General features: G+C 35.6%; 1 protein-coding gene across 1 annotated transcript in view; it reads right to left on the reverse strand.

The window, feature by feature from the left end:
- LOC150106343 (Fanconi anemia group I protein-like) overlaps window positions 1-20,553 on the reverse strand; it is a 370,741-nt gene that overhangs the window by 87,969 nt on the left and 262,219 nt on the right. Inside the window, exon 12 of the mRNA XM_090392981.1 lies at window positions 15,411-15,547. Within this exon, the coding sequence (XP_090249107.1) occupies window positions 15,411-15,547 (137 nt within the window). The remainder of the gene's footprint in view (window positions 1-15,410; window positions 15,548-20,553) is intronic.

The raw sequence follows: 20,553 nt of genomic DNA on the forward strand, positions 1-20,553 counted from the left end.
ACCCACCTGTAAATGCTGTATCAGTAGCATCTGTGATTGTTCTGCCTATCTTTTCATCATCAGCAAACAACTGAAGATCTCCTGTCAGCCCCTATTCAATATCATTAATATATAGATTAAGCAAGAATGGTCCAAGGACTGATTTTTGGAACACACCACTGGTCACCTTAAATCTAGCAGATTCACCCCCCCACACACACACACATAAACTACTTTCTGATACTTCCCCGTCAACCACCCACTTATACAGTATTATATTAACCCTTGTTAACAGGGATTTTTATAATAACATAGAGTTTTAACAGTCTCCAACCTCTGTTTCAACCACAGCTGAATTAGCTTTTATCTGTTTTACCCTCCTGTGTAATGAATATAATGCCAAAAGGATTAACAAAATAATCTTGTCCTGTCACCTCACATCCCTCTCAACATACATATTATAGTAATGCTATTACTATTCCCTACATCTGGGGTACCTCAGAAAAAACAGCCAAGAACTTTAAAGAAATATAATCTCCACACTGCTTGCAAACCTCATTTGAAGCTGGCTACCCTGATTCATGCTCCTGAATATCTCCCCCAGCACTCTAGGATTTGTTTTAGCATTGAAAAAGAAAACTATTTGTCTGCCATTCATTGACATTCCTTCCGACTATCTAACTGATCCTTTTCAGTTTTCAGAACATGTACCAACACCAGTAAGTACATCCATCGTCTATTAATCATCATCCCTTTGCCAATAGTAGAGGGTTATCAGAACTTATAATTAAGTTTAATGGAATTAATACAGCATGGAGAAATAATTTAAACATGAGTTTAATAGTTTTAGTATTTCATTTTTGTCACAGAGACATCTTTTGGGATACAAAATAGTTGTATAGAGGGTTGCCCCTTTATGAGTGTCAGTGGCTAGCCTTAACTTTTGGATAGGAGGCCTAAGAATTAATGTTTCCCAAATCTTGGGAAGTTTAATACAAACATGTTTATTTAGATTAGGTTGGTTTTTCAAATCTGCTGCTGATCCTAAAAAAGTCTTTCAAGTTCGTATCTGATGTGATGAAGCATAGTAGTTTTTTCCATTTGATTTTGTGCAAGGTATCTAAGACATGGTCAGTTAGACCCAACTTACCGTAGTTGTGGTGATGGTCATATCTCTTGTGTTTTTCAAGGCTGATGTTGGCATATCTCTCAGTACATCCATAATATGGCATGTTGCAGAACCTTGTATCTGGAAGTGAGTAACACATACTCTGTTCCAGATACAAAGTTCTGCAACTTCATTTTCAACAGCAGATTCATTTTTCTTGATGTAGAAAAAATGAATCTGCTGGTCTCGGACAATAACACATACCAATTAGTTAACTACAACCCAACCAACAGAATAAAAAATAAAACAGAGAGAAACTACTTAAGTCAATTACCACATTGCCCGAAGATACGGTCAAAAAACTATTTCCACAATACACTCGTTCCCCAAGAATTTACGGACTACCAAAAATTCACAAAGAAAAAAACTGCTAAGGCATATTGAAGGGATAGATAGCCCGACTTATCACTTAGCCAAAAAATTAGCGGCAACACTCAAGGAGTTGGTAGGCCATTTCCCCTCCTATATCAAAAATACACAACACTTCATAAACATCATCAAAGACATTACACTAGAAAAAAATGATTTATTAGTCAGTTTTGACATCTCTGCCCTCTTTACGAATGTCCCAATCAATGACACAATCCTTCTTTTACAGAACAAATTCCCTCCAGATATCATGGCACTCTTTGCGCATGTATTACGTTCTGGTTATTTTGTGTGGCAAAATGCTTTCTACCTACAAAAAGAAGGCACAGCCATGGGCTCGCCATTATCCCCCCCCCCCATTGCTAACTTTTACATGGAACATTTTGAGCAACTAGCTTTAGGTTCTTCCCCTTTAAAACCCAAAGTCTGGCTTAGATACGTTGACGATGTTTTCATGATTTGGTCCCATGGTCACCATAAGACATTCCTTAGCCACCTAAACAAACAACACAAACACATACAGTTCAACAATTGAACTGTATGTGTTTGTGTTGTTTCTAGATACACTTGTCACACGTCTTTCTTCTGGCAATCTTTCCTTCATGGTTTACCGAAAACCGACACATACTGGCAAATATATATACATAAATTCCTACCATCACCCAACACAAAAACTAGGTGTCATCAATACACTAAAAAACAGGGCTCTGAAAATCTGCTCCAGTGAACAGGCACTGAAAGATGGATTTAAAGTAATCAGCAATACTTTCCAAAAAAATGGCTACAGCCAAAACACTATTAACAAAATTCTCTACAAGACCGCAATAAAAAACAAAGACAGAGTACTACAAAAATACAACCTTAAAGCTACCTTTAAACCCCCTGCAAAATCAAAAAGCTTACTCAACTCATCCAAAGATTTACTCCCCCCCCCCAACCCACCCTGGAGTATACCCTATTCATTGCACCTGTAACATACCATATATAGGAGAAACAAGGCGCACAATTCCTATCAGACAAAAAGAACATAAACGACACATTAAATATAATAATTATGGTAAAGCTGGTCTTTCTGATCATGCCCTGAACACTTTACATAGAATTGACTGGAAAAGCATGGTATGACTGGAAAAGCATTGTCTACATCACACCAAAACAGAAGCGCACCCAGGATTTAATCTTGGAGGGGGCCAAGCACTCAAGATTTAATATGGAGGGGAGGGCGAGTTGAGTAGCGATTTGAGAATGCACACTACATTGCATACGACCTAACTGAGCACTGCAGTGATTGCCAATACATGATACCCATGATCTCCTCTGGCCCAGCTCGGGAAAACGAAGTAGCGCTCGGTCCGCAAGAGCCCTACTTCTTTCGCCTTGCATTCACAGCAGCCGGGATTCCCAAGAGCTATAGGGTATTCCCACCTTATGTGGACGCTAATTCATAAGTAGTATAGAAACAGAAGACACAACATAAATTTAAAAAAAATGAATTTTAATTAGGAAAAGATTTTGGAAAATTTTCTAGTGTTTTTTCCCTTTTTCTTTTGGGGGGAGCCAGGGCCCCTTGGCCACCTCCCTGGGTGCGCCACTGCACCAAAACATGGTATGAACACAAATTTAAGGAAGCCTGTGAGATCATTATCAACCATCCCAATCTGAACAATAATGAAGGTCTAAAAATCCCATACATATGGAAGGCATATATTCGACCCACGGAACCTTCCTCTCTAAGAACAACTATAAACGGGACTGTGGGAAATCCAGGATCCTAAATCAAAAATAACAATTGTAACACTAAAAAGAGGATATCACTGTTACTAAAATAAAACTATCTAAAAAAAAAAAAATGTTTATTCATAACTTAAGTATAAAGAGCTAATAAGCTTGTTTATTCATGTTATTTTAAATTAAATCTAGCTTGATGTAATTTATAATTTTTTCCCCCACTAGAGGTCATGCCAGTAGAATAACATGTGATCAAATCATTGTTTCTCTAGCTTATGGTTTATACTGTAACTCAGCTTGTCTTGTATATTTGTATATGCTTCAGATGATGATCTTGATATGAAGATCGAAATGTCGGAATAATAAAAAGAGTTAGTTATAACACGGTTGTAAAATCCATAATTTCGAAAATGAAGGATTACATTAACATGCAAAGTGCAATGATTTTTTAACACAGGAGAGAGTGCAGTCCAGCAACGTGAGAGAGCTCTTTGGATAAGTGTTTAATAATCCATGAATCTGGGGAGAAGGACAGAATTATAAGGTTTTAAGTTTTAAATGGTTTCAGGTGGCTAGGATAGAACATTATTTAATAATTTTTGGAATGCCTTCTTTTGTATATTGATAAAATTAAAGTCAATTAAATGGTATGTAAGACAGGTTTCTGAATAAAAGTGACATTTTTCTATCATATTTGGAGCAATGAAATAAATGTAAATAACATTTCTGTTTTGGTGTAGTTCTTTAAGAGCGGCAAGTTCAAGATAGTGCAAATTCTTTTTTAAAGGTTTTGTAGTTTTTGGAATGTTGGTGACAATTAGCTATACTGCTTTCTGAAGCATAGAAAGCTTCAGTGCAAAGACTAGGTTCTGACCTGGATTTCTCTAGGACACATTGCAAGAACTGTTTTAGGTATGGCAGCTTATACATAAGCAATGCAATGCAGCAGCACCTCCAAAGAAAAAATGAAAAAATTAATTAAATTTTGTTTGTGTTTATAAATAACAACAATGCTTACATCATATAAATGCAATACAACATGTTAAAGATTACAGCTTATGTTTCGACATTGATCAATAGTTAATAATTCGAATTGTTCGATTAATGCTTTAGATTACAAAACAAATGCACTGCGATCTAACGCAGTGTCGAAATTATCATGTTCAGCCAATTGCAGCTCGACTCGCCAATATTCGTTTGCGCTTGTCATTGCACATAACAAGTGAATCCGACACTGCTCTTTGGAGCAGTGTCACTACAGATAAATTGTATGCATGCGCGAGTTATTTCTGTGAGATACGAAACTTTTATTACTGGTATGTGTTCATGGTGAGGGTGAAATATTTTTAATAAAGCAATTTTTTAATATGTAAATTTATTTATTAATAAATTGGTTACTGATTAGGAAAAAAATAATTTTTTCTATTTTTTTTTATTTTGTATATGCCGCACCCCACTTAAAATTTTCACCGGCCACCACTGGTATGCACCAAACAATGTGAAAGATTTGTAAACTGTTAGAATAAAGAAAAAGAAGGAAAGTATTAACATATGCAAAAAGTGTAATGATAGGTGAGAGCATTTTGAAATGGGAGCTAGCATGACGGATAGCAAACAAAAATTAGATGGAAGTGGGAGTAATGATAACAATGGGAATGGCACTGAAAGTTAGGTAAGAAGTGATGAAAATGAAATTAAGCTCATCTAGAGGATGAGATTAAAGATGAGGTTGGCTGATGTGAATGAAGAAGTTAGTATTATGAAGAAAGAGTCAAAGGAGAATCATTGTATGAGAACTCAATCATTAGAGATGTGATGAAAAATAAAGTACACAATACACGCTTTATTGATGGAACACTGAAACAAATAATTGATTCTTTGCAGAGAAGGAAAGACCGGGCATCAGAATTAGTGGTAGTTACAGGCACAAATGACTTGGTGAAAAAGGAAAGTTGATAGAGACTTGAGGAAGTGTTTCCAGTTGTTGGGAAAGTTGTTAGTGTGTTGCCCATATATCATAATAGTGAGATGAGAAGGAGAGCAGAGATAATGAACAGTAAGATAGCTGAGTTGTGTGAGGCAAAGGGGATTCACAGTTTGTGAATTTCAAGGTAAACTGGAATGGTTTATGATTGATTGACTGCATTTGAATGGGTTTGGTGTTAAAATAAAAAACACATTTAGAGAAAGTATTCTATGATGAGAAAGCACAGAATCAAGATGAAGTTATGGTTAATGATCAGAGGATGCTTGTGAAGCAGGATAGCACAGCCAAACAGGTAGAAGTTGGTTATAAGGTGAAAGATGTGACTGCAACAGGACAGGGTGATGGAATACATAAAGGTGGGGATGAGAAAGGCATGAATGGCAATTAGGGTCATGGTCAGGGAAATGGGAGTGGTCAGACTGAAGAGAGAGACCGAGAGAGGTGTGGTATAACAGCTAGCATAGAGAATGTTGATATTGGTGGAACGGCCTCAAAGACAGGGGTATTGCTGTGTTTGTATACAAATGTAAGAAGTATTCAAAATAAGGGAGCAAAGTTAGTTGCACTGATAGGGTCAGTACACTCAAAGATAATTGGTGTAAGTGAAACTCAGTTATCTGAGGATAACACACTATTACTGTGTCAGGAATAGAAATGGAAGGATATACAATTTTCCAGGATAGGAAGGTGAAAAGAGAACTGGAAGTACTGTTAACAAAGCAATTGTGTCCACAAATGGTGGAAGTTGAAAATAACAGTACATGTGCAGATTTAGAATCCGAGTGTGAAGTTGAAATAAACAGACTAATATATCTGATGGAATGCTGTCGTAGGCCAAATAATGTAGAGAACGCTGATTGTAAGATGTTTAAGCAAAATTGGTTTGGAATGTACAAAAAAAAAAAAAAAAAAAGATGATCCTGATGAGAGACTAATTACAGGTTGTTAGGAGGAGACAGTGTATGAGAACAAGGAGAGCAAGTACGTTGAATTTCTGATGGATAACTATCTTAAGCAGCATGTGACAAAAGCAACTCGAGGTTTTAGTGTTGGATTTGGTAATATCTTCATAAGATATTGTTAATAAAGTATTAACAGTGCTACCAGTTGGCAAGAAGGGAGAATCATATACATGATATTCTTGGGCTTTGCAAAAAGCATTTGATAGATTACCACATAAATTGATGTATAAGATGTACAGAGGATGGGAATGGATAATGTCTTGGCTAGATGGAGATTGGCTGGATATTGGCTCTCTTTCCGAATGATACCAGCAAGTTGTGTATGATGGAGGAGCAGTGTCTTAAGAAAGGAGGGTACCCAGTGGTATGTCCCATGGTTCTGTTCTCAGCCCTGATGTTTAACTTGTTTATAAACGATATTTGAGCTGGGATCTTCGGATATTTGCTGATGATGCAAAGTTGGGGAGAATTCTAAGGGACACTGTTGATGTCAATTCTTTCAGAAAGATTTGAATAGTTTAGCTTTAATAAATGAGTTGGGTAATAGTTTAAATATTAATAAGTACAAGGTATTGCATTTTGGAGAACAGCAAGATAAGGCTAATACTGCAGTAGGTGTATGAGATTCGAGATCTGTGTGTGAAGTTTTGAGTACATGCTGCAAGTGTTGCATAGACTGCACATTATATTGCCACTATAATAAGAAGTAGGATATGTAGAGATAAGGAGGTAGTAGCAGCACCACTGTATAAAGCAGTTGGCAAACCATACTTGGACTACTGTCCTCAGATTTGGTCACCTGTTCATTGTGATGTGGAGATTGGAGAGGGTCCAGAGATAACTTAAGACAATATTAGATCTCTGAAATATTGGCTATGGAGAGAGGTTAAAGAAATGTGAATTAGAGTTTGGTGGATAGGAAGAAAAGAGGTATTATGACAGTCACATTTAAGTTAGTGAGGGGATTTTATCAGATTAATCCAGAGGGAATTATAAAAAAGAGTAGAAAGTAAGAGGGAGAAAAAAACAGACCGTCTCTGAAAGTTGTCTAAAAGCGTGATGAAGATTAGTGTGAGGAGAAGAATTTTTACATGGAGAATTGAGGGTGAATGGAACCCATTACCAGATTATGCTGTTAATGCAGGGAGTGTTACAGATTATAAGATTCAATATGATAAATATGTTGTCAGTTTAATGAACCTTCCATTATGACTCTGTTGATTCCATGAAGGGTGTGATGATAATAATATATTCTGAGAAGTCACTTTCTTAGAATTGAACCTTCCCATTGCGGAAAATAGCCTGTTCCTGATGATGATCAGTCACATGGCTCGTTTGTTATATAAACCATGCAGAAAGTCAATTGTTTTTTTTTTTTGTGTGTGTGTTTGATGCATCAAAATAGATAAAAAGCATGACTTAAATGACTTTGAACATGATATAATTGTTGGAGTCAGATGTGCTGGCACCAGTATCTTACAAACATCTGCTCTTCTGGGATTTTCACAAACAACAGTGTCTAGGGTATACCAAGAGGAAGGTAATAACCGGACAACTTCAAGTCAATGGCAGTCCCTGTGAACAGCAACAGCTCACTAATGCACGAGTTCAGCAAAGAATGGCAAGTATTGTGAAATGTGACAGGAGAGCCACAATCATATGTATCACGGCTAAGTACAACAGTGGTGGTCAGAACACCATTTTGGAATGCACAGTTCATTGCACTGTCATGGAATCGGGTACAGGAATAGAAGACCATCCCAGATCTCAATGCTATCAGATAAGAACAGGAAGATATGGCTTCAATGGGCATATGATCACCAACACTGGACAGGTGACAAGTGGGAAAAATGTCATCTGGACTGATGAGTCTCATTTTGCACTGTATCATGTTGATGGCAAAACCAGAATATAGCAGCAACAAGATGAGACCATAGATAGTTCCTGCCATGTTGTAATAGCTCAGACTGGTGGTAGAGATCGGGAGCAGGAACCGGCAGCTCTTGGCTGAACAAAGTGTGACTCTCTTATATTGAATTAAAAGATACATAATTAATACAAACAATTAATTTTTTTTTTTTTATAAGGCTTTTTTGTGGCGCTAGATACCATGCATGTGACATGTGTTACGCATGAAATTTTATGACATTAACAACTGACAACTACATTACATTTGAAATACCGCTAAATATTAACCCTGCCTAAGGTAAATAGCAGTACGGTGACAATTTGAACTAATTGATCAGCTGTACTGTCAAACACCACAGTTTTTAGATACATACGGATTTTAAATGTCAAAATAAATATTCTGTTAGTTAACTTATTTATTGTGGTACTAAACTAGTGCTTACTTTAGTGTCAGGTAATGTTATGCACAAATTAATTTTTATTATGTTATTATGTTGAATTTGTGTTTTTACTTGCAGGTAAATTTGCGATAATAACCCTCCTAATATGAGTTCAAGAAAAAGAAAAATAATCGAAGAAAACAGAGGATTCAATAAAATGTGGATAGAGAAATTTGCATTTATAGAAGTAAATGGAAATCTGTAATGTTTAATGTGCCATCTACAACTTCAAAATAACAAATCAAGTAATGTCGAACGACATTTTCGAGGAAAACATTTAGACTTAAGTAAAAATATCCCGAGGATGATAATAGAAAAAATCTATTGAAGAATTACAAACGAAAGCATTGCTTCAGCAAAGAAATTTGTCAACTTGGATGAAATCTTCGTCGAATACTACTGAAGTAAGTTTTTTGTTATCCGCTGAAATAGCAAAAGCGGGAAAACCTTTTACTGATGTTGAATTTCTAAAAAATTGCATGTATAATAACTTTGAAATTCTACTTAAGGATATGAAAAATAAGGACGAGATACACAAAACCATTAATGTTTTTACCACTTTTGCCTAGAACTGTCAAGGAATGGATTGTAACAATTTCTGCAGAAGTTTCATATTGAAAATTCATCATCATCAAATTCCTGACATGTACTCTCAAGGGAGAATACAGGATATGATGCTACTACATAACAAACTCACATCATTACTAACTTCCTATCTACAATTTTCCTCCAAATCAGTCTGTTACTTGTCAAGACCCCAACATTATCAGATCTTATATTTCTATCGTCTAAGGCAATTTGTACCATATCAATCCACCTATATCTTGGTTTTCCTCTGGGTCGTTTTCCTGCCAACCTGGCATAGAACACTTCTTTTGCTAATCTTTCCTTGCCAATTCTGTTTAAGTGAACATACCACCTGAGATTAGCTCTGCTAACGCATTCCTGGATGCTGACAATGTCTAGTTCTCTCCTAATATCCTCATTTTTAATATGACATTGCCATTGATGCCATCTGTTCAGGCCTCTAATCTTTCTCAGGACTCTCATATCTGCAGTCTCTAGTCTTTGGCCAAGTGTTTTACTTCTGACCCAGCTCTCAGATCCATAAGTAAAACTGGTTTGAACACTGTCTTGTATACAGCTAATTTAGTGTTCTATCTAATTTCTCTCTTATTCAATATGAAGTTATTCAATTGATGTATCACCATACCAGCTTTGCTGATTCTGTTGTCTATTTCCATATTTAATTTACTATCTTCACTAAAAATCGTGCCTAAGTGGCTGAAATGTTTTACTTGTTCCACAGGTTCTCCATTCACAACAAACTTGACATTTTCAACGATTCTGCCTATTTTCACTGTTTTTGTCTTTTTAATGCTGAACTATATACCATATCTATTACAACAGTTATTCAATTTAGTCAGGGAATATTGCAGACTTGTGGCGGATTTATTTAGAAGTATAACATCATCTGCATAAAGCAAAGAGCTGACATTAACATCTCCAATTCTGATATGATGTTTAATACCACTTTCCTTCATAATGTGATCCATATAGATAATGAATAACAGAAGGGATAATGTACATCCTTGTCTCACACCAGATTTAACATTAAACCATCTTCCTGTACTTCCTTCAATTCTAACTGCCGACTTACAACTCAAATAAAGACTGAGTATTGCTTGATATAACGCCCCATTATATCAAGTCATATCTTGTCATATGCCTTTATCAGATCGACAAAACTTAAATACAGATCTTTGTTATATTCCCATGCTTTCTCAATTATTTGTCATAAAGTGAAGATCTGATTCTGACAGCCTCTATTTAGCCGGAATCCAGCATTCTTCTCAACCGTTTCTCAAGTATACTTAGCATAAATCTTGCCAGGAATACTCAGTAGGGATAAACCTCTGTAATTCTCACATTCAGTTTTATTTCCCTTTTTATATATGGGTACTATGAAAGCTCTACTCCAATCATCAAGAATTCATTCCTCTGTCCAGGCCTTCTGAACTATGCAGTGCAACCACTGTAAGACTTTTATACCACCATACTTCAGCATTTCTGGTCGAATATCATGTACTCGTGCTGCCTTTCCACATTTCAAGCCTTTGATGGTTTTTTTCTACTTCAAGTATGGATATGTATTCCTGACTGTATGCCTGTTGAGTGTCTTTTACCACTGTGCTATCACTGCTTGTTTCATTTAGCAATTTTTCGAAGTAATTACTCCATACTCCAAGGATATCTTTTTTTCCAGTTTTCATGTCACCTTTATCATCTCTAAACTCCTTTTACAGCATTCTTTCCTCCATTTCTAAGCTTCTTCAACAACCTCCAGAATATCCTACCACCTTCTTGATATTTATTTTCTATGTTCTTGCCAAAGTCCTCCCATGACCTTTGTTTAGCTAGTTTTACACACTGTTTAGCTTTCTTACATTTGTCTCTGTATTCTCTAAGAGCACAAGCTGACTTATTTGCCAGCAACTTTTGATATGCTTTCTTCTTTTCCTTCACTGCCTCTTTAACTTCCTGTGTCCACCATGGAGTTCTGATTTTTCTATCCTTGCAGACAACCTCACCACATGCCTCTCTGATGGTTAAATACATCACATCTTCCGGTATTCTAGAAGAATTTCTTGATCTGCTACCACTTAAAGGACACACTACAGATCAAGATATTACAGAAAACCTTCTAACAAGTTTACAGAATAAAATATAAATATTAATAATATAGTATGCATTGCGACCGATGGCGCGCCTTCTATGATTGCGAAAAATAAGGGGATTGTTATATTATTAATTATTTTCCAATCATATTCCACATGGAGTTATTTCATTTCATTGCATTTTGCATCAAGATGCTTTAGCTGCAAATTCTTTGGGATTATTACAACTAAAAAGATGGATGGATATTGTTGTGCCAATGATCCATTTCATCCGATTTCAGGCGTTGAATCGCATACTTTTTGACACATTTTTAGAGGAACTAGGTAGTCGACATACAGATTTAGTGACATTTATCTGTAAGATGGTTATATCAAGAGGAAAAGCATTAAAACGTTTTTTTCAGAGCTTAAAAGAAGTAATAGTTTTCTTATCCACTAAAAATTATAACGTAAATCATGTGGAACTTCTCGGTAATCCCGAATGGATGCAAAATTTCTGTTTTTTGCTTGCTATGATAGAATATTTTAATAAGCTAAATCTGAAGTTGCAAGAGAAGGGAAACACAGCTTTACAATTACTAGAGGAAGTCCTTACCTTTGAACAGAAACCAAGAATGTTTTTCGAAGATGTTACTGAAGAAAAATTTATATATTTTGAAAATCTATCAAATGATAGATTGAATTTAAATCAAGAAAAAGTTGATTGCAAAATATTCGCTGAAATGATTACTGTAATTTTAGATTCATTTACAAGCGGATTTCAGGATTTAAAAAGAAACATTAGGAGATGATGAAATTTATATTACATCCATTAAATTGCAATTTAAAATTAATAGATATTGAAGTTTTTCCCAGGATGTCAATTGCAGAACTACAAATGGAGTTTCTTTTTTTTAAAAAAAAAAAAAAAACGTTGAGAGTTTATTTTTCACTTGGTTAGACTTTAATAAGTTTAATTTAATCCTTTATCCAAGTGTGAGCAAACAAAGTTTGCGCCTGAAAGTATCTTCAGGACTGGGGTAAGGTAGTGCAACACCAGGCGACTCGTTGCAAAGGTGGAGAAAGCTCTCACTGCTCCTATCTCAGTATCTCCCATAATGCAAAGCACATCTCCTTGCGGATATGTGTAATGCTATGCATTAAGGCAAGGGCCACTACCCATACCGGTTTCGACCTTTATTGAGGTCTCGTCAGTGAGAGTCAGGCCCAGTAGTGGAGATACAAAGGCAGAAGCAATGAGAGGTCATCCTAACCTATAGGAGTTGCCAAAGGGTGTGCAACCTTATTATTAAATTACTCCGGATTCAGAGAAGATGTTGAGAGTTTATTGATTATGAAAAACATTAGGAGATGATGAAATTTATATTACATCCGTTAAATTGCAATTTAAAATTAATAGATATTGAAGTTTTTCCCGGGATATCAATTGCAGAACTACAAATGGAGCTTCTGGAAATTCAGAATAAAAGCATCTGGCTACAAAAACTTCAGGAAATGGTAGCACAAATTGAAGAAAATGAGGAAACTATGGAAGAAACACTACAGGAAATTATATTTAAATGTTAGAATTCTTTCCCTACTAATTATTCAACTGCCAGGCGACTTGCTTTTGGGGGTTTGACTCTTTTCAGTTCAACATACAATTGCGAACAATTTTTCTCTTCAATGAATTACATTAAAAATAAGTACAGGAAAAAAATGACTGATGAAAGTTTAAAAGCCGAATTACTATTAAAGTGCACAATATACAATCCAGATTTAAGTAAATTGGATGAAAAGATGCAAAATCAAAAGTCTCATTAGTGAATTTTAAATTAAAACAATCATATATCTATTAAAATCCATAATATTGTAATTTTGTTCAGACTAATTCTTTTTTGCAATACAAATTCTGACTTTTTTGCAATATTATACTTACTTAAACATGTTTTGTGATTAAAAAAGTACTTAATCAAACTTAATGTTGTTTTATTTATTGAACATATTAAAGTTTATATGCAAACATAAAAGTGGTATTTGATATCTGGAAGTACTGAATTAAAAACATATTTACCTAAGTTTGAACTAACTGCAATTTTGAGTCACCAGGAAAAATCAAATTGAAGTTGCAGCTCCCAAAATTTTGTTTTAATTCATTTTTTTGGTGGAATGGCCATTTGGTTCAAAAAGGTTCCCAACCCCTGATCTGGAGTATACACATATATATACACAAGCTATGTTACATTTCAAACAGTACACCAAAGTGAGAAATGATCTGATCAACCATTATTCTACTGGCCTGCCCTCTAGTGAAAGAAAAAAAAATACACCAAAGCTATATTCTATTTATAACATCATCAGAGAACAAATTCATATAAATTCAGCTAAAGTGGTGGCCTAATCCATAATTTAACATGAGTGTTGTTATATAAAAGTTAAGATATTAATTACTTATGGTCATAATTATAATTAACTCTTAAACCAAAAGGTTATGTGGTTAGAATATGTGCATTCCATATTCTTGGGATTTTTAGACCACCATTATTGTTAAGTTAGGATGGTTGATAAGAATTTCACAGGCCTCCTTAAATTTATGCTCATACCATGTTTTGGAGTGATGTAAACAAATTGAAGGTACCTTACCAGTCAATTCTATGTAGAGTATTCAGGGCATGATCAGAAAGGATAAATTTATCATAGTAATTAAATGTGTCATCTATGTTCCTTTTATTCAGATAGGAATTGTACGTCCTGTTTCATCTATGGGGGAAAAAATTATCAGTGCAATGAATATGTCCTTGCACTGATATCCTTGGAGGAGTTGAATAAGTTCTTTAATTTTGCAGGAGGTTAAAAGGTGGCATTAAGGTTGTATTTCTGTAGTATGCTGGTTATTTTATCTGATATATCTTTAATGTATGGAATGGCAATAGTTTTAATATAATCTAGTTTATTTTTGTTTATAAGTGAAGTCTTGTGAGAAATTTTGTTGACAGTATTTTTGTTGTAGCCATTTTTCAGGAAGGTATTGCTAATAACTTTTAATTCTTGCTTTAGTGCTTGATCACTGGAGCAAATCTTCAAAGCCGTTTTCTAGTCTAGTGTGTTAATGACACCTAGTTTTTGTGTTGGTGTATGTTTATACACCACCACCTAACATATATATACTGGGGGTCCCTCTGCCCCCCCCCCCGAATTGTAGGCTGATAAGCCGGTTCTCCTTCAATTCTCATATCGAGACATGAGACAACAATGTGTTTGTCTCATGAAGGCAAACACATTGTTGGACGTTTCAAAACAATGAAGAGACAAAAAAACGTAACATAAAAACATTTCAAATTTCGGCTCATCTTTTTATATATATAGAATAGATATATGTGTGCATGTGCGCACGTTTATATATGTTTATGTGTATATAATGGCCAGTGTGTGTGTGTAGGTTTATGGTAAAGAGTGAAGGAAAGACTGCCAGAAAGAAGCCATGTGACAAATGTATCTAGAAAAAATGTGTTCTGCCTTTCAATTTCAATTGTGAATTTTATGCATTTGTGTTGTTTGTTTAGGTGACTGAGGAAAGTGTCTAATATCTGGCAGCCATGAGACCAGATAACGAAAATATCGCCAATGTGTCTGTCAGACTTTGGGTTTTAAAGTAAAGGAATCAAGAGCATGTAGCTCAAAAGCTTCCATATAAAAGTTAGCAATTGGGGAGCATAACAGTGAGTCCATGGCTGTCCCCTTCTTTTTTGCAGGTAAAAAGTATTTTACCACACAAAATGGCTAGAATGTAATACATGGGCAAAGAATGATGTGATATCAGGTAGGAATTTATCCTGCAAAAGAAAAATTGTATCACTGATTGGGACATTTGTGAAAAGAGCAGAGACATTAAAACTGACTAATAAATCACTTTTTTCTGGTGTGATGTCTTTAATTCTGTTTACAAAGTGTTGTGTGTTTTTAATTCATAGTTGCTGATGAATATCCTTATTATGTTTTTATTATAACACAAGTAATCACCAATTTTCAGAGCATGCTAGATCAGTCTTTTTGATAAACTAACAGAAGTCAGGTAATAATAATTCACTAAAACAATTCAACTTATAAAAGTCCTTAAAAATATCAACCTAAAATTGAACTCTCTACAACTTGTAATCTAATATATATATTATATATATACATATAAATAAAAAATATGATTAATATACAAACCTATTATGAACTGTCCCTATTATCAAGGATGCAATATCACTGTCTTCACCAATGATGTTTCTTAACCAATCAGAATGTTGTTTCTTTTCTATTTCTCTATAATATCGAAGCACACCGGCTTTCAATATTTCTAAAATCTAAAAAAAGTAAAATATATATATATATATATATATATATATATGATATGAAATGTACAAAAACTCAAAATACACAAGACAACACAATACTAGTATATCTACATATGTTGTCAAAGAAAAAAAATCCAATCAGAGAATTGTCAGTGCCCTTGACCATTTTCATTAATTTGAGTCTCGTGTCTGGATTAGTCCCGAGTGGGTGGAAAGAGGGGAAAATAGTTCCACTGCATAAAGGAGGTTCCAAGGCTGTTGTTGCAAATTACTGACTGATCAGCATATCAGGAGTCATTGTCAAGGTTTTGGAGAAAGTAGTCGAGAGAAAAATACAGGAATGGGTAGATGAAAATGGGATACTGTATGGAGGACAGCATGGTTTTGTGAAGGGTAGATCATGCCTCAGTAACTTGCTCACATTTCATAACACAGTGACGGATGAACTGGATAAGGGTAATGAGTTTACAGTGATACTGCAGGACCTTGCTAAGGCCTTTGACAGGCTACCACATGGAATTCTAATCAGTAAACTGCAGCATGTGGGGATGGATATAGGGTTGATGAGATGGATAGGAGGGTGGTTGATGGAGAGATATCAGAGTAGTTTATTCAGGAGTAGAGTCCAAAAGACAACTTATGACTAGTGGTGTGCCACAGGGTTCTGTTCTTGGACCACTACTATTTAATTTGTTCATTAACGATATAGGAAAGGATCTGAGAGGAACCGTTCATTTGTTTGCTGATGAAGCAAAGTTGGGTAGAGCAATTATGAGTGCACACAGGATGTCAAAATTTTGCAGGATGATTTGGATAGATTGGAGAACTGGGCTAAGGAGAATGGATGTCAATTTAATGTAGCAAAGTGTAAGGTTATGCATTTTGGGGTGAAAAGATTAGCAGCAGTATACCACATTGATGGAACTATACTCCAGGAGATTGACGAGGCCAGGGATTTGGGAGTGTTGGTGAATAGGGAATTGAAGTTTAGGGAGCACATAGCAAAAGTGGCTAAATCAGCTCATCAAATCACTTTGTTACTGAAGAATACTTTGACGAGCAGAGACAAGACAGGGTTTCTTGTTGATGGGGAGGAGGTGGAGAGGATCCAGAGGCAAGTGACCAAGGTGATAGCAGGTCTATGGACTGAACCTTATAAGAACAGGTTGAAGATTTGTGGGTTGTAGAAATTGGTTGATAGTCGGAAAAGGGATGATATGATTGAGACATTGAAGAGTTTCTATAAGATTAATTCAGAGGATATTTTTCAGAACAGGACTGGTGGTGAAAGGACTAGGGACCATCATGGAAACTGGGCAAGAGTGTGGTTAGCAAGAGTGTTAGAACTAGGTTTTTTACTTGGAGAGTGGTGAATGAGTGGAATAAGTGTCATTCCCCTTCCTACATAAAAAATACACATTTCACAAACAAAATTAAAAACATTACACTCGACGACCAAATTTATTAGTCAGCTTTGACATAACTGCCCTTTTCACCAATGTCCCGATCAATGATACTATTATGCTCCTACAAAACATATTTCCACACAACATCACGGCCCTCTTTACCCACGCATTCTGCTCTGGATATTTTGTGAAATTTTTACCTTCAAAAAGAAGGTACAGCCATGGGCTCACCACTTTCCTCTCCACTTTGAGCAACAAACTCTAGAGTCAGCTTGCCTAAAGCCCAAAATTTGGCTCAGATACATTGATGATATTTTTGCCATTTGGCCTTACGGAGGCAAAGCACTAAATACATTCCTTAGCCACCTGAACAAACAACACAAATGTATCCAATTCACCATTGAACTGAAAAAACAACTCTCTTCCTTTTCTAGACACGTTCATCACACGTCGTCCCTCAGACTGTCTCTCCTTCTGAGTCTACTGCAAACCTACACACACACAGGCCATAGTACATACGCAAAAATTTTTTCCACCACCCAACACAAAAACTAGGTGTCATAAGCACCCTTAAACAGAGAGCTCAAACTATTTGTTCAAATGAGCAAGCTCTAAACCAGGAATACGAGATCAACTATACATTTATAAAAAATGGATACAGTAAAAAAACTATTCACAAGATCCTGCACAGAAACACCACTAAAAACAAAAAAAATTTCAAGAATGCCATTGGTATACCTTACGTTAGAGGCACTTCAGAAAAAATAGACAGAACACTACACAAATACCACCTTCAAACCCCCAACAAAATTAAGACACCTACTCAGTTCTCCCCTCTTCCACACCTAGCCAACCTGGAGGTTTACAAAATACAATGCAGATGTAACTTACCATACATAGGGGAAACAGGACAAACCATCCCAATCAGGAAGGACGAACACAAACGACACATTAAATACCTCCATTTTGGAAAAACCGGCCTTTCAGACCATGCACTCCAGAGATACCACAGAATTGATTGGAAAGGCACCAAGTCCCTACACTGCACGAAAACCTGGTTCGAGAGGAAATTTAAAGAAGCACATGAAATGTTCTAACACAATCCTAACCTGAACAAACATGATGATCTAACTTTCTTTTTTTTTAAACATTGAATAGCAATTTGAATTGTACAAGTCCAGAAGAAAATCTTAGTACAGGAGTTTTTCAGTAGTAGTTTGCAGGGTGTTTTTTTTTTTTTTTTTTTTTTAACCACTACAGATAAGGCTAAGTAAAAGATCAATTAGCAGCATAGATTCAATTTCAATTTACCTTTGTAGAGTGCAAGAGCATGTAGCTCGTTTTCATATACACATGTATTTTTCTGATGATGACCTCAATACAGGGGTCGAAACATCAATTGTTATTTTATTAATAATAAGTAAAATAATCATTTCAATATGTGTGTTTTGTGTCCCTAAATTCGTAAATATGAATGCTGATCACCATGTAACCTTAAAAGAAATAGAAACTTAAATGTAGATTAAATCTGAATTTAACAGATTTAACCATGTTCAATAACTAGTATTAAGTTATTGAACATAGTATCACTTAACTAGTATTAAGTTATTGAATAAAATGGATTATTATACATGATACAGTATAATTGGATATGAATTGTTCTTAAGCTTGACACCACCGTGAAAAGTAATCAAAAAAATAAATTTTTTGCTTACTTTTTTTCTTGCTTACATATAACTTTTTTTTCCTCTCAATTTTGAATAATTCTTAGTGAATTATTCAAAATTGGGAGATTACCATCAAGTGCAGATGTGAATAATTAAGCAAGCATGTGCACACAACAGCATATGTGGCAGACCAGTTAACTAGTCAGGTGGTCATGGAAATTGAAATTGCACTCTGAAAACTTTGTTCCAGGCTTGTATCAATCTATGTGTTATATTGTTGTCTCAGCTTTCAGGTGTATAAAATGCTTAACTTTCTCTTATTGAATGTTGGTCAATTTTAATCTGTTCAAAGCTATTTGCTTTACTTGTATTTACTTTAAATTCAACTTATTCATTTTTCTTGTATACTGCTTCTGATTTTTCTCATATATCAGTGTTTTAATAACAGTGATATACAAGAAAAATCACAATTAGAAGATCTCGACCGTCACCTGTATCTGTCATACACAATTCGTCCGTGCAGTTAGCCTAGTGGCTTTGCACTTCGCAACCATATGCCTGGGGAAGGAGTGTCCTGCGTTCAATTCCCGTCAACAACGTGAGGAGCTCAAGGATCTTCCTCAGCCATAGCCAAGTTAGCCGGTCTTTGACGTGGACAGCAGGGTTTTTCCCGCCAGTTTATCTGGTGTTTTTCATCCCACAAGCAGGCAAACCGGTCCAAGTTTGCCTGCTTGCGGTCCTGTTGGGTCCGAGTACTAATCCAGCCATAGGTCTGATTCGTCAGCCTATGCTGGTTCCGGAGCCGGGATTAAATTGGGGGAGGGGACTAAATGGTACCGTGAACTCCTGTATAAAGGGGGAACGCTGTATCATCACATGGAATATATATAAAAATATGAGATTCCATTTTATTATTATTATTATACAGGTATCACCATAGAGTCAGAAGACTCATCACAGGGAGATCCATTATTCGCACACTAGCCATACTCACACAATAATTATCATGTCTCTCTTGAAACTAATTCACTGATGAAGCATTCATAAACACCTCTGGCAACCCATTAACCACCAGCCAAGCAAAAAATGAAAATCATAACACCTTTGATAACCACACAATTTCCATTGGTGTCTCCTTCTTCTCTCCCTTCTTGACATATACTAAAAAAAAAAAAAAAAAAAAAAAAGTGTCAATCCTATAAAACCCATTTAACTTATATAGTTCTAGCATGACTTATTTTTTTCGCCTGTCAGCTAATATTTTAAGCCTACAGCTTTTCAATCTATTCTCATAGGGGAGCATTCCATCTACATGCCATAATTTTTGTCACTGTCTTCATTAACATGGAACCCAGGTGACCAGATCTGTATGAAGTAATCCAGATTTGGCTTTATCAAAATCCTATAAAGATGAACAATAAATAGCTATCCTTGCTTGCTAGTGGGTTCTTCAACAACTACGTAATCTGATGTGCTGTTCTGGCTACCTTTGCAATATACTCTCGAAATTACAACTCCCTGTCCACATCTACATCAAGTTCCTGGTCTCATTAGTTTCCTGTAGTTCAGTTTCATCTTTACAGTATACAGCTTGTGATCTTTTCTTCCCAAAGAACACCACCTTACACTTGGACACATTCAACTGGAAGCCATTTGCATTTTCCTACATTGCTAATTTCCTGCAAGATCTCTACATGTTCTTCATTTACAATCACTCTTCCCAGTTTAGCATCATCAGCAAACAGCTGAATATCTCTCCTGTCAAATCATTTCCTATATCACTGATGTACAGATTAAACAACTGAGTCCTGTGTTACACCACTGCTCACCTGCCCTCTTCTAAACTGAACTCCTTCATAAATGACTCTTTGATATTCTGCCAATCAGCCACCCATTAATCCAAATCAAAAAAAAAAAAATCAGCCAACACCTTTTTATTCCC

This window comes from Typopeltis vanoorti, chromosome 5 (genome assembly GCF_054136105.1).
Source record: "Typopeltis vanoorti isolate ZY-2024b chromosome 5, IOZ_Tvanoo_1.0, whole genome shotgun sequence".
Lineage (NCBI taxonomy): Eukaryota > Metazoa > Arthropoda > Arachnida > Uropygi > Thelyphonidae > Typopeltis > Typopeltis vanoorti.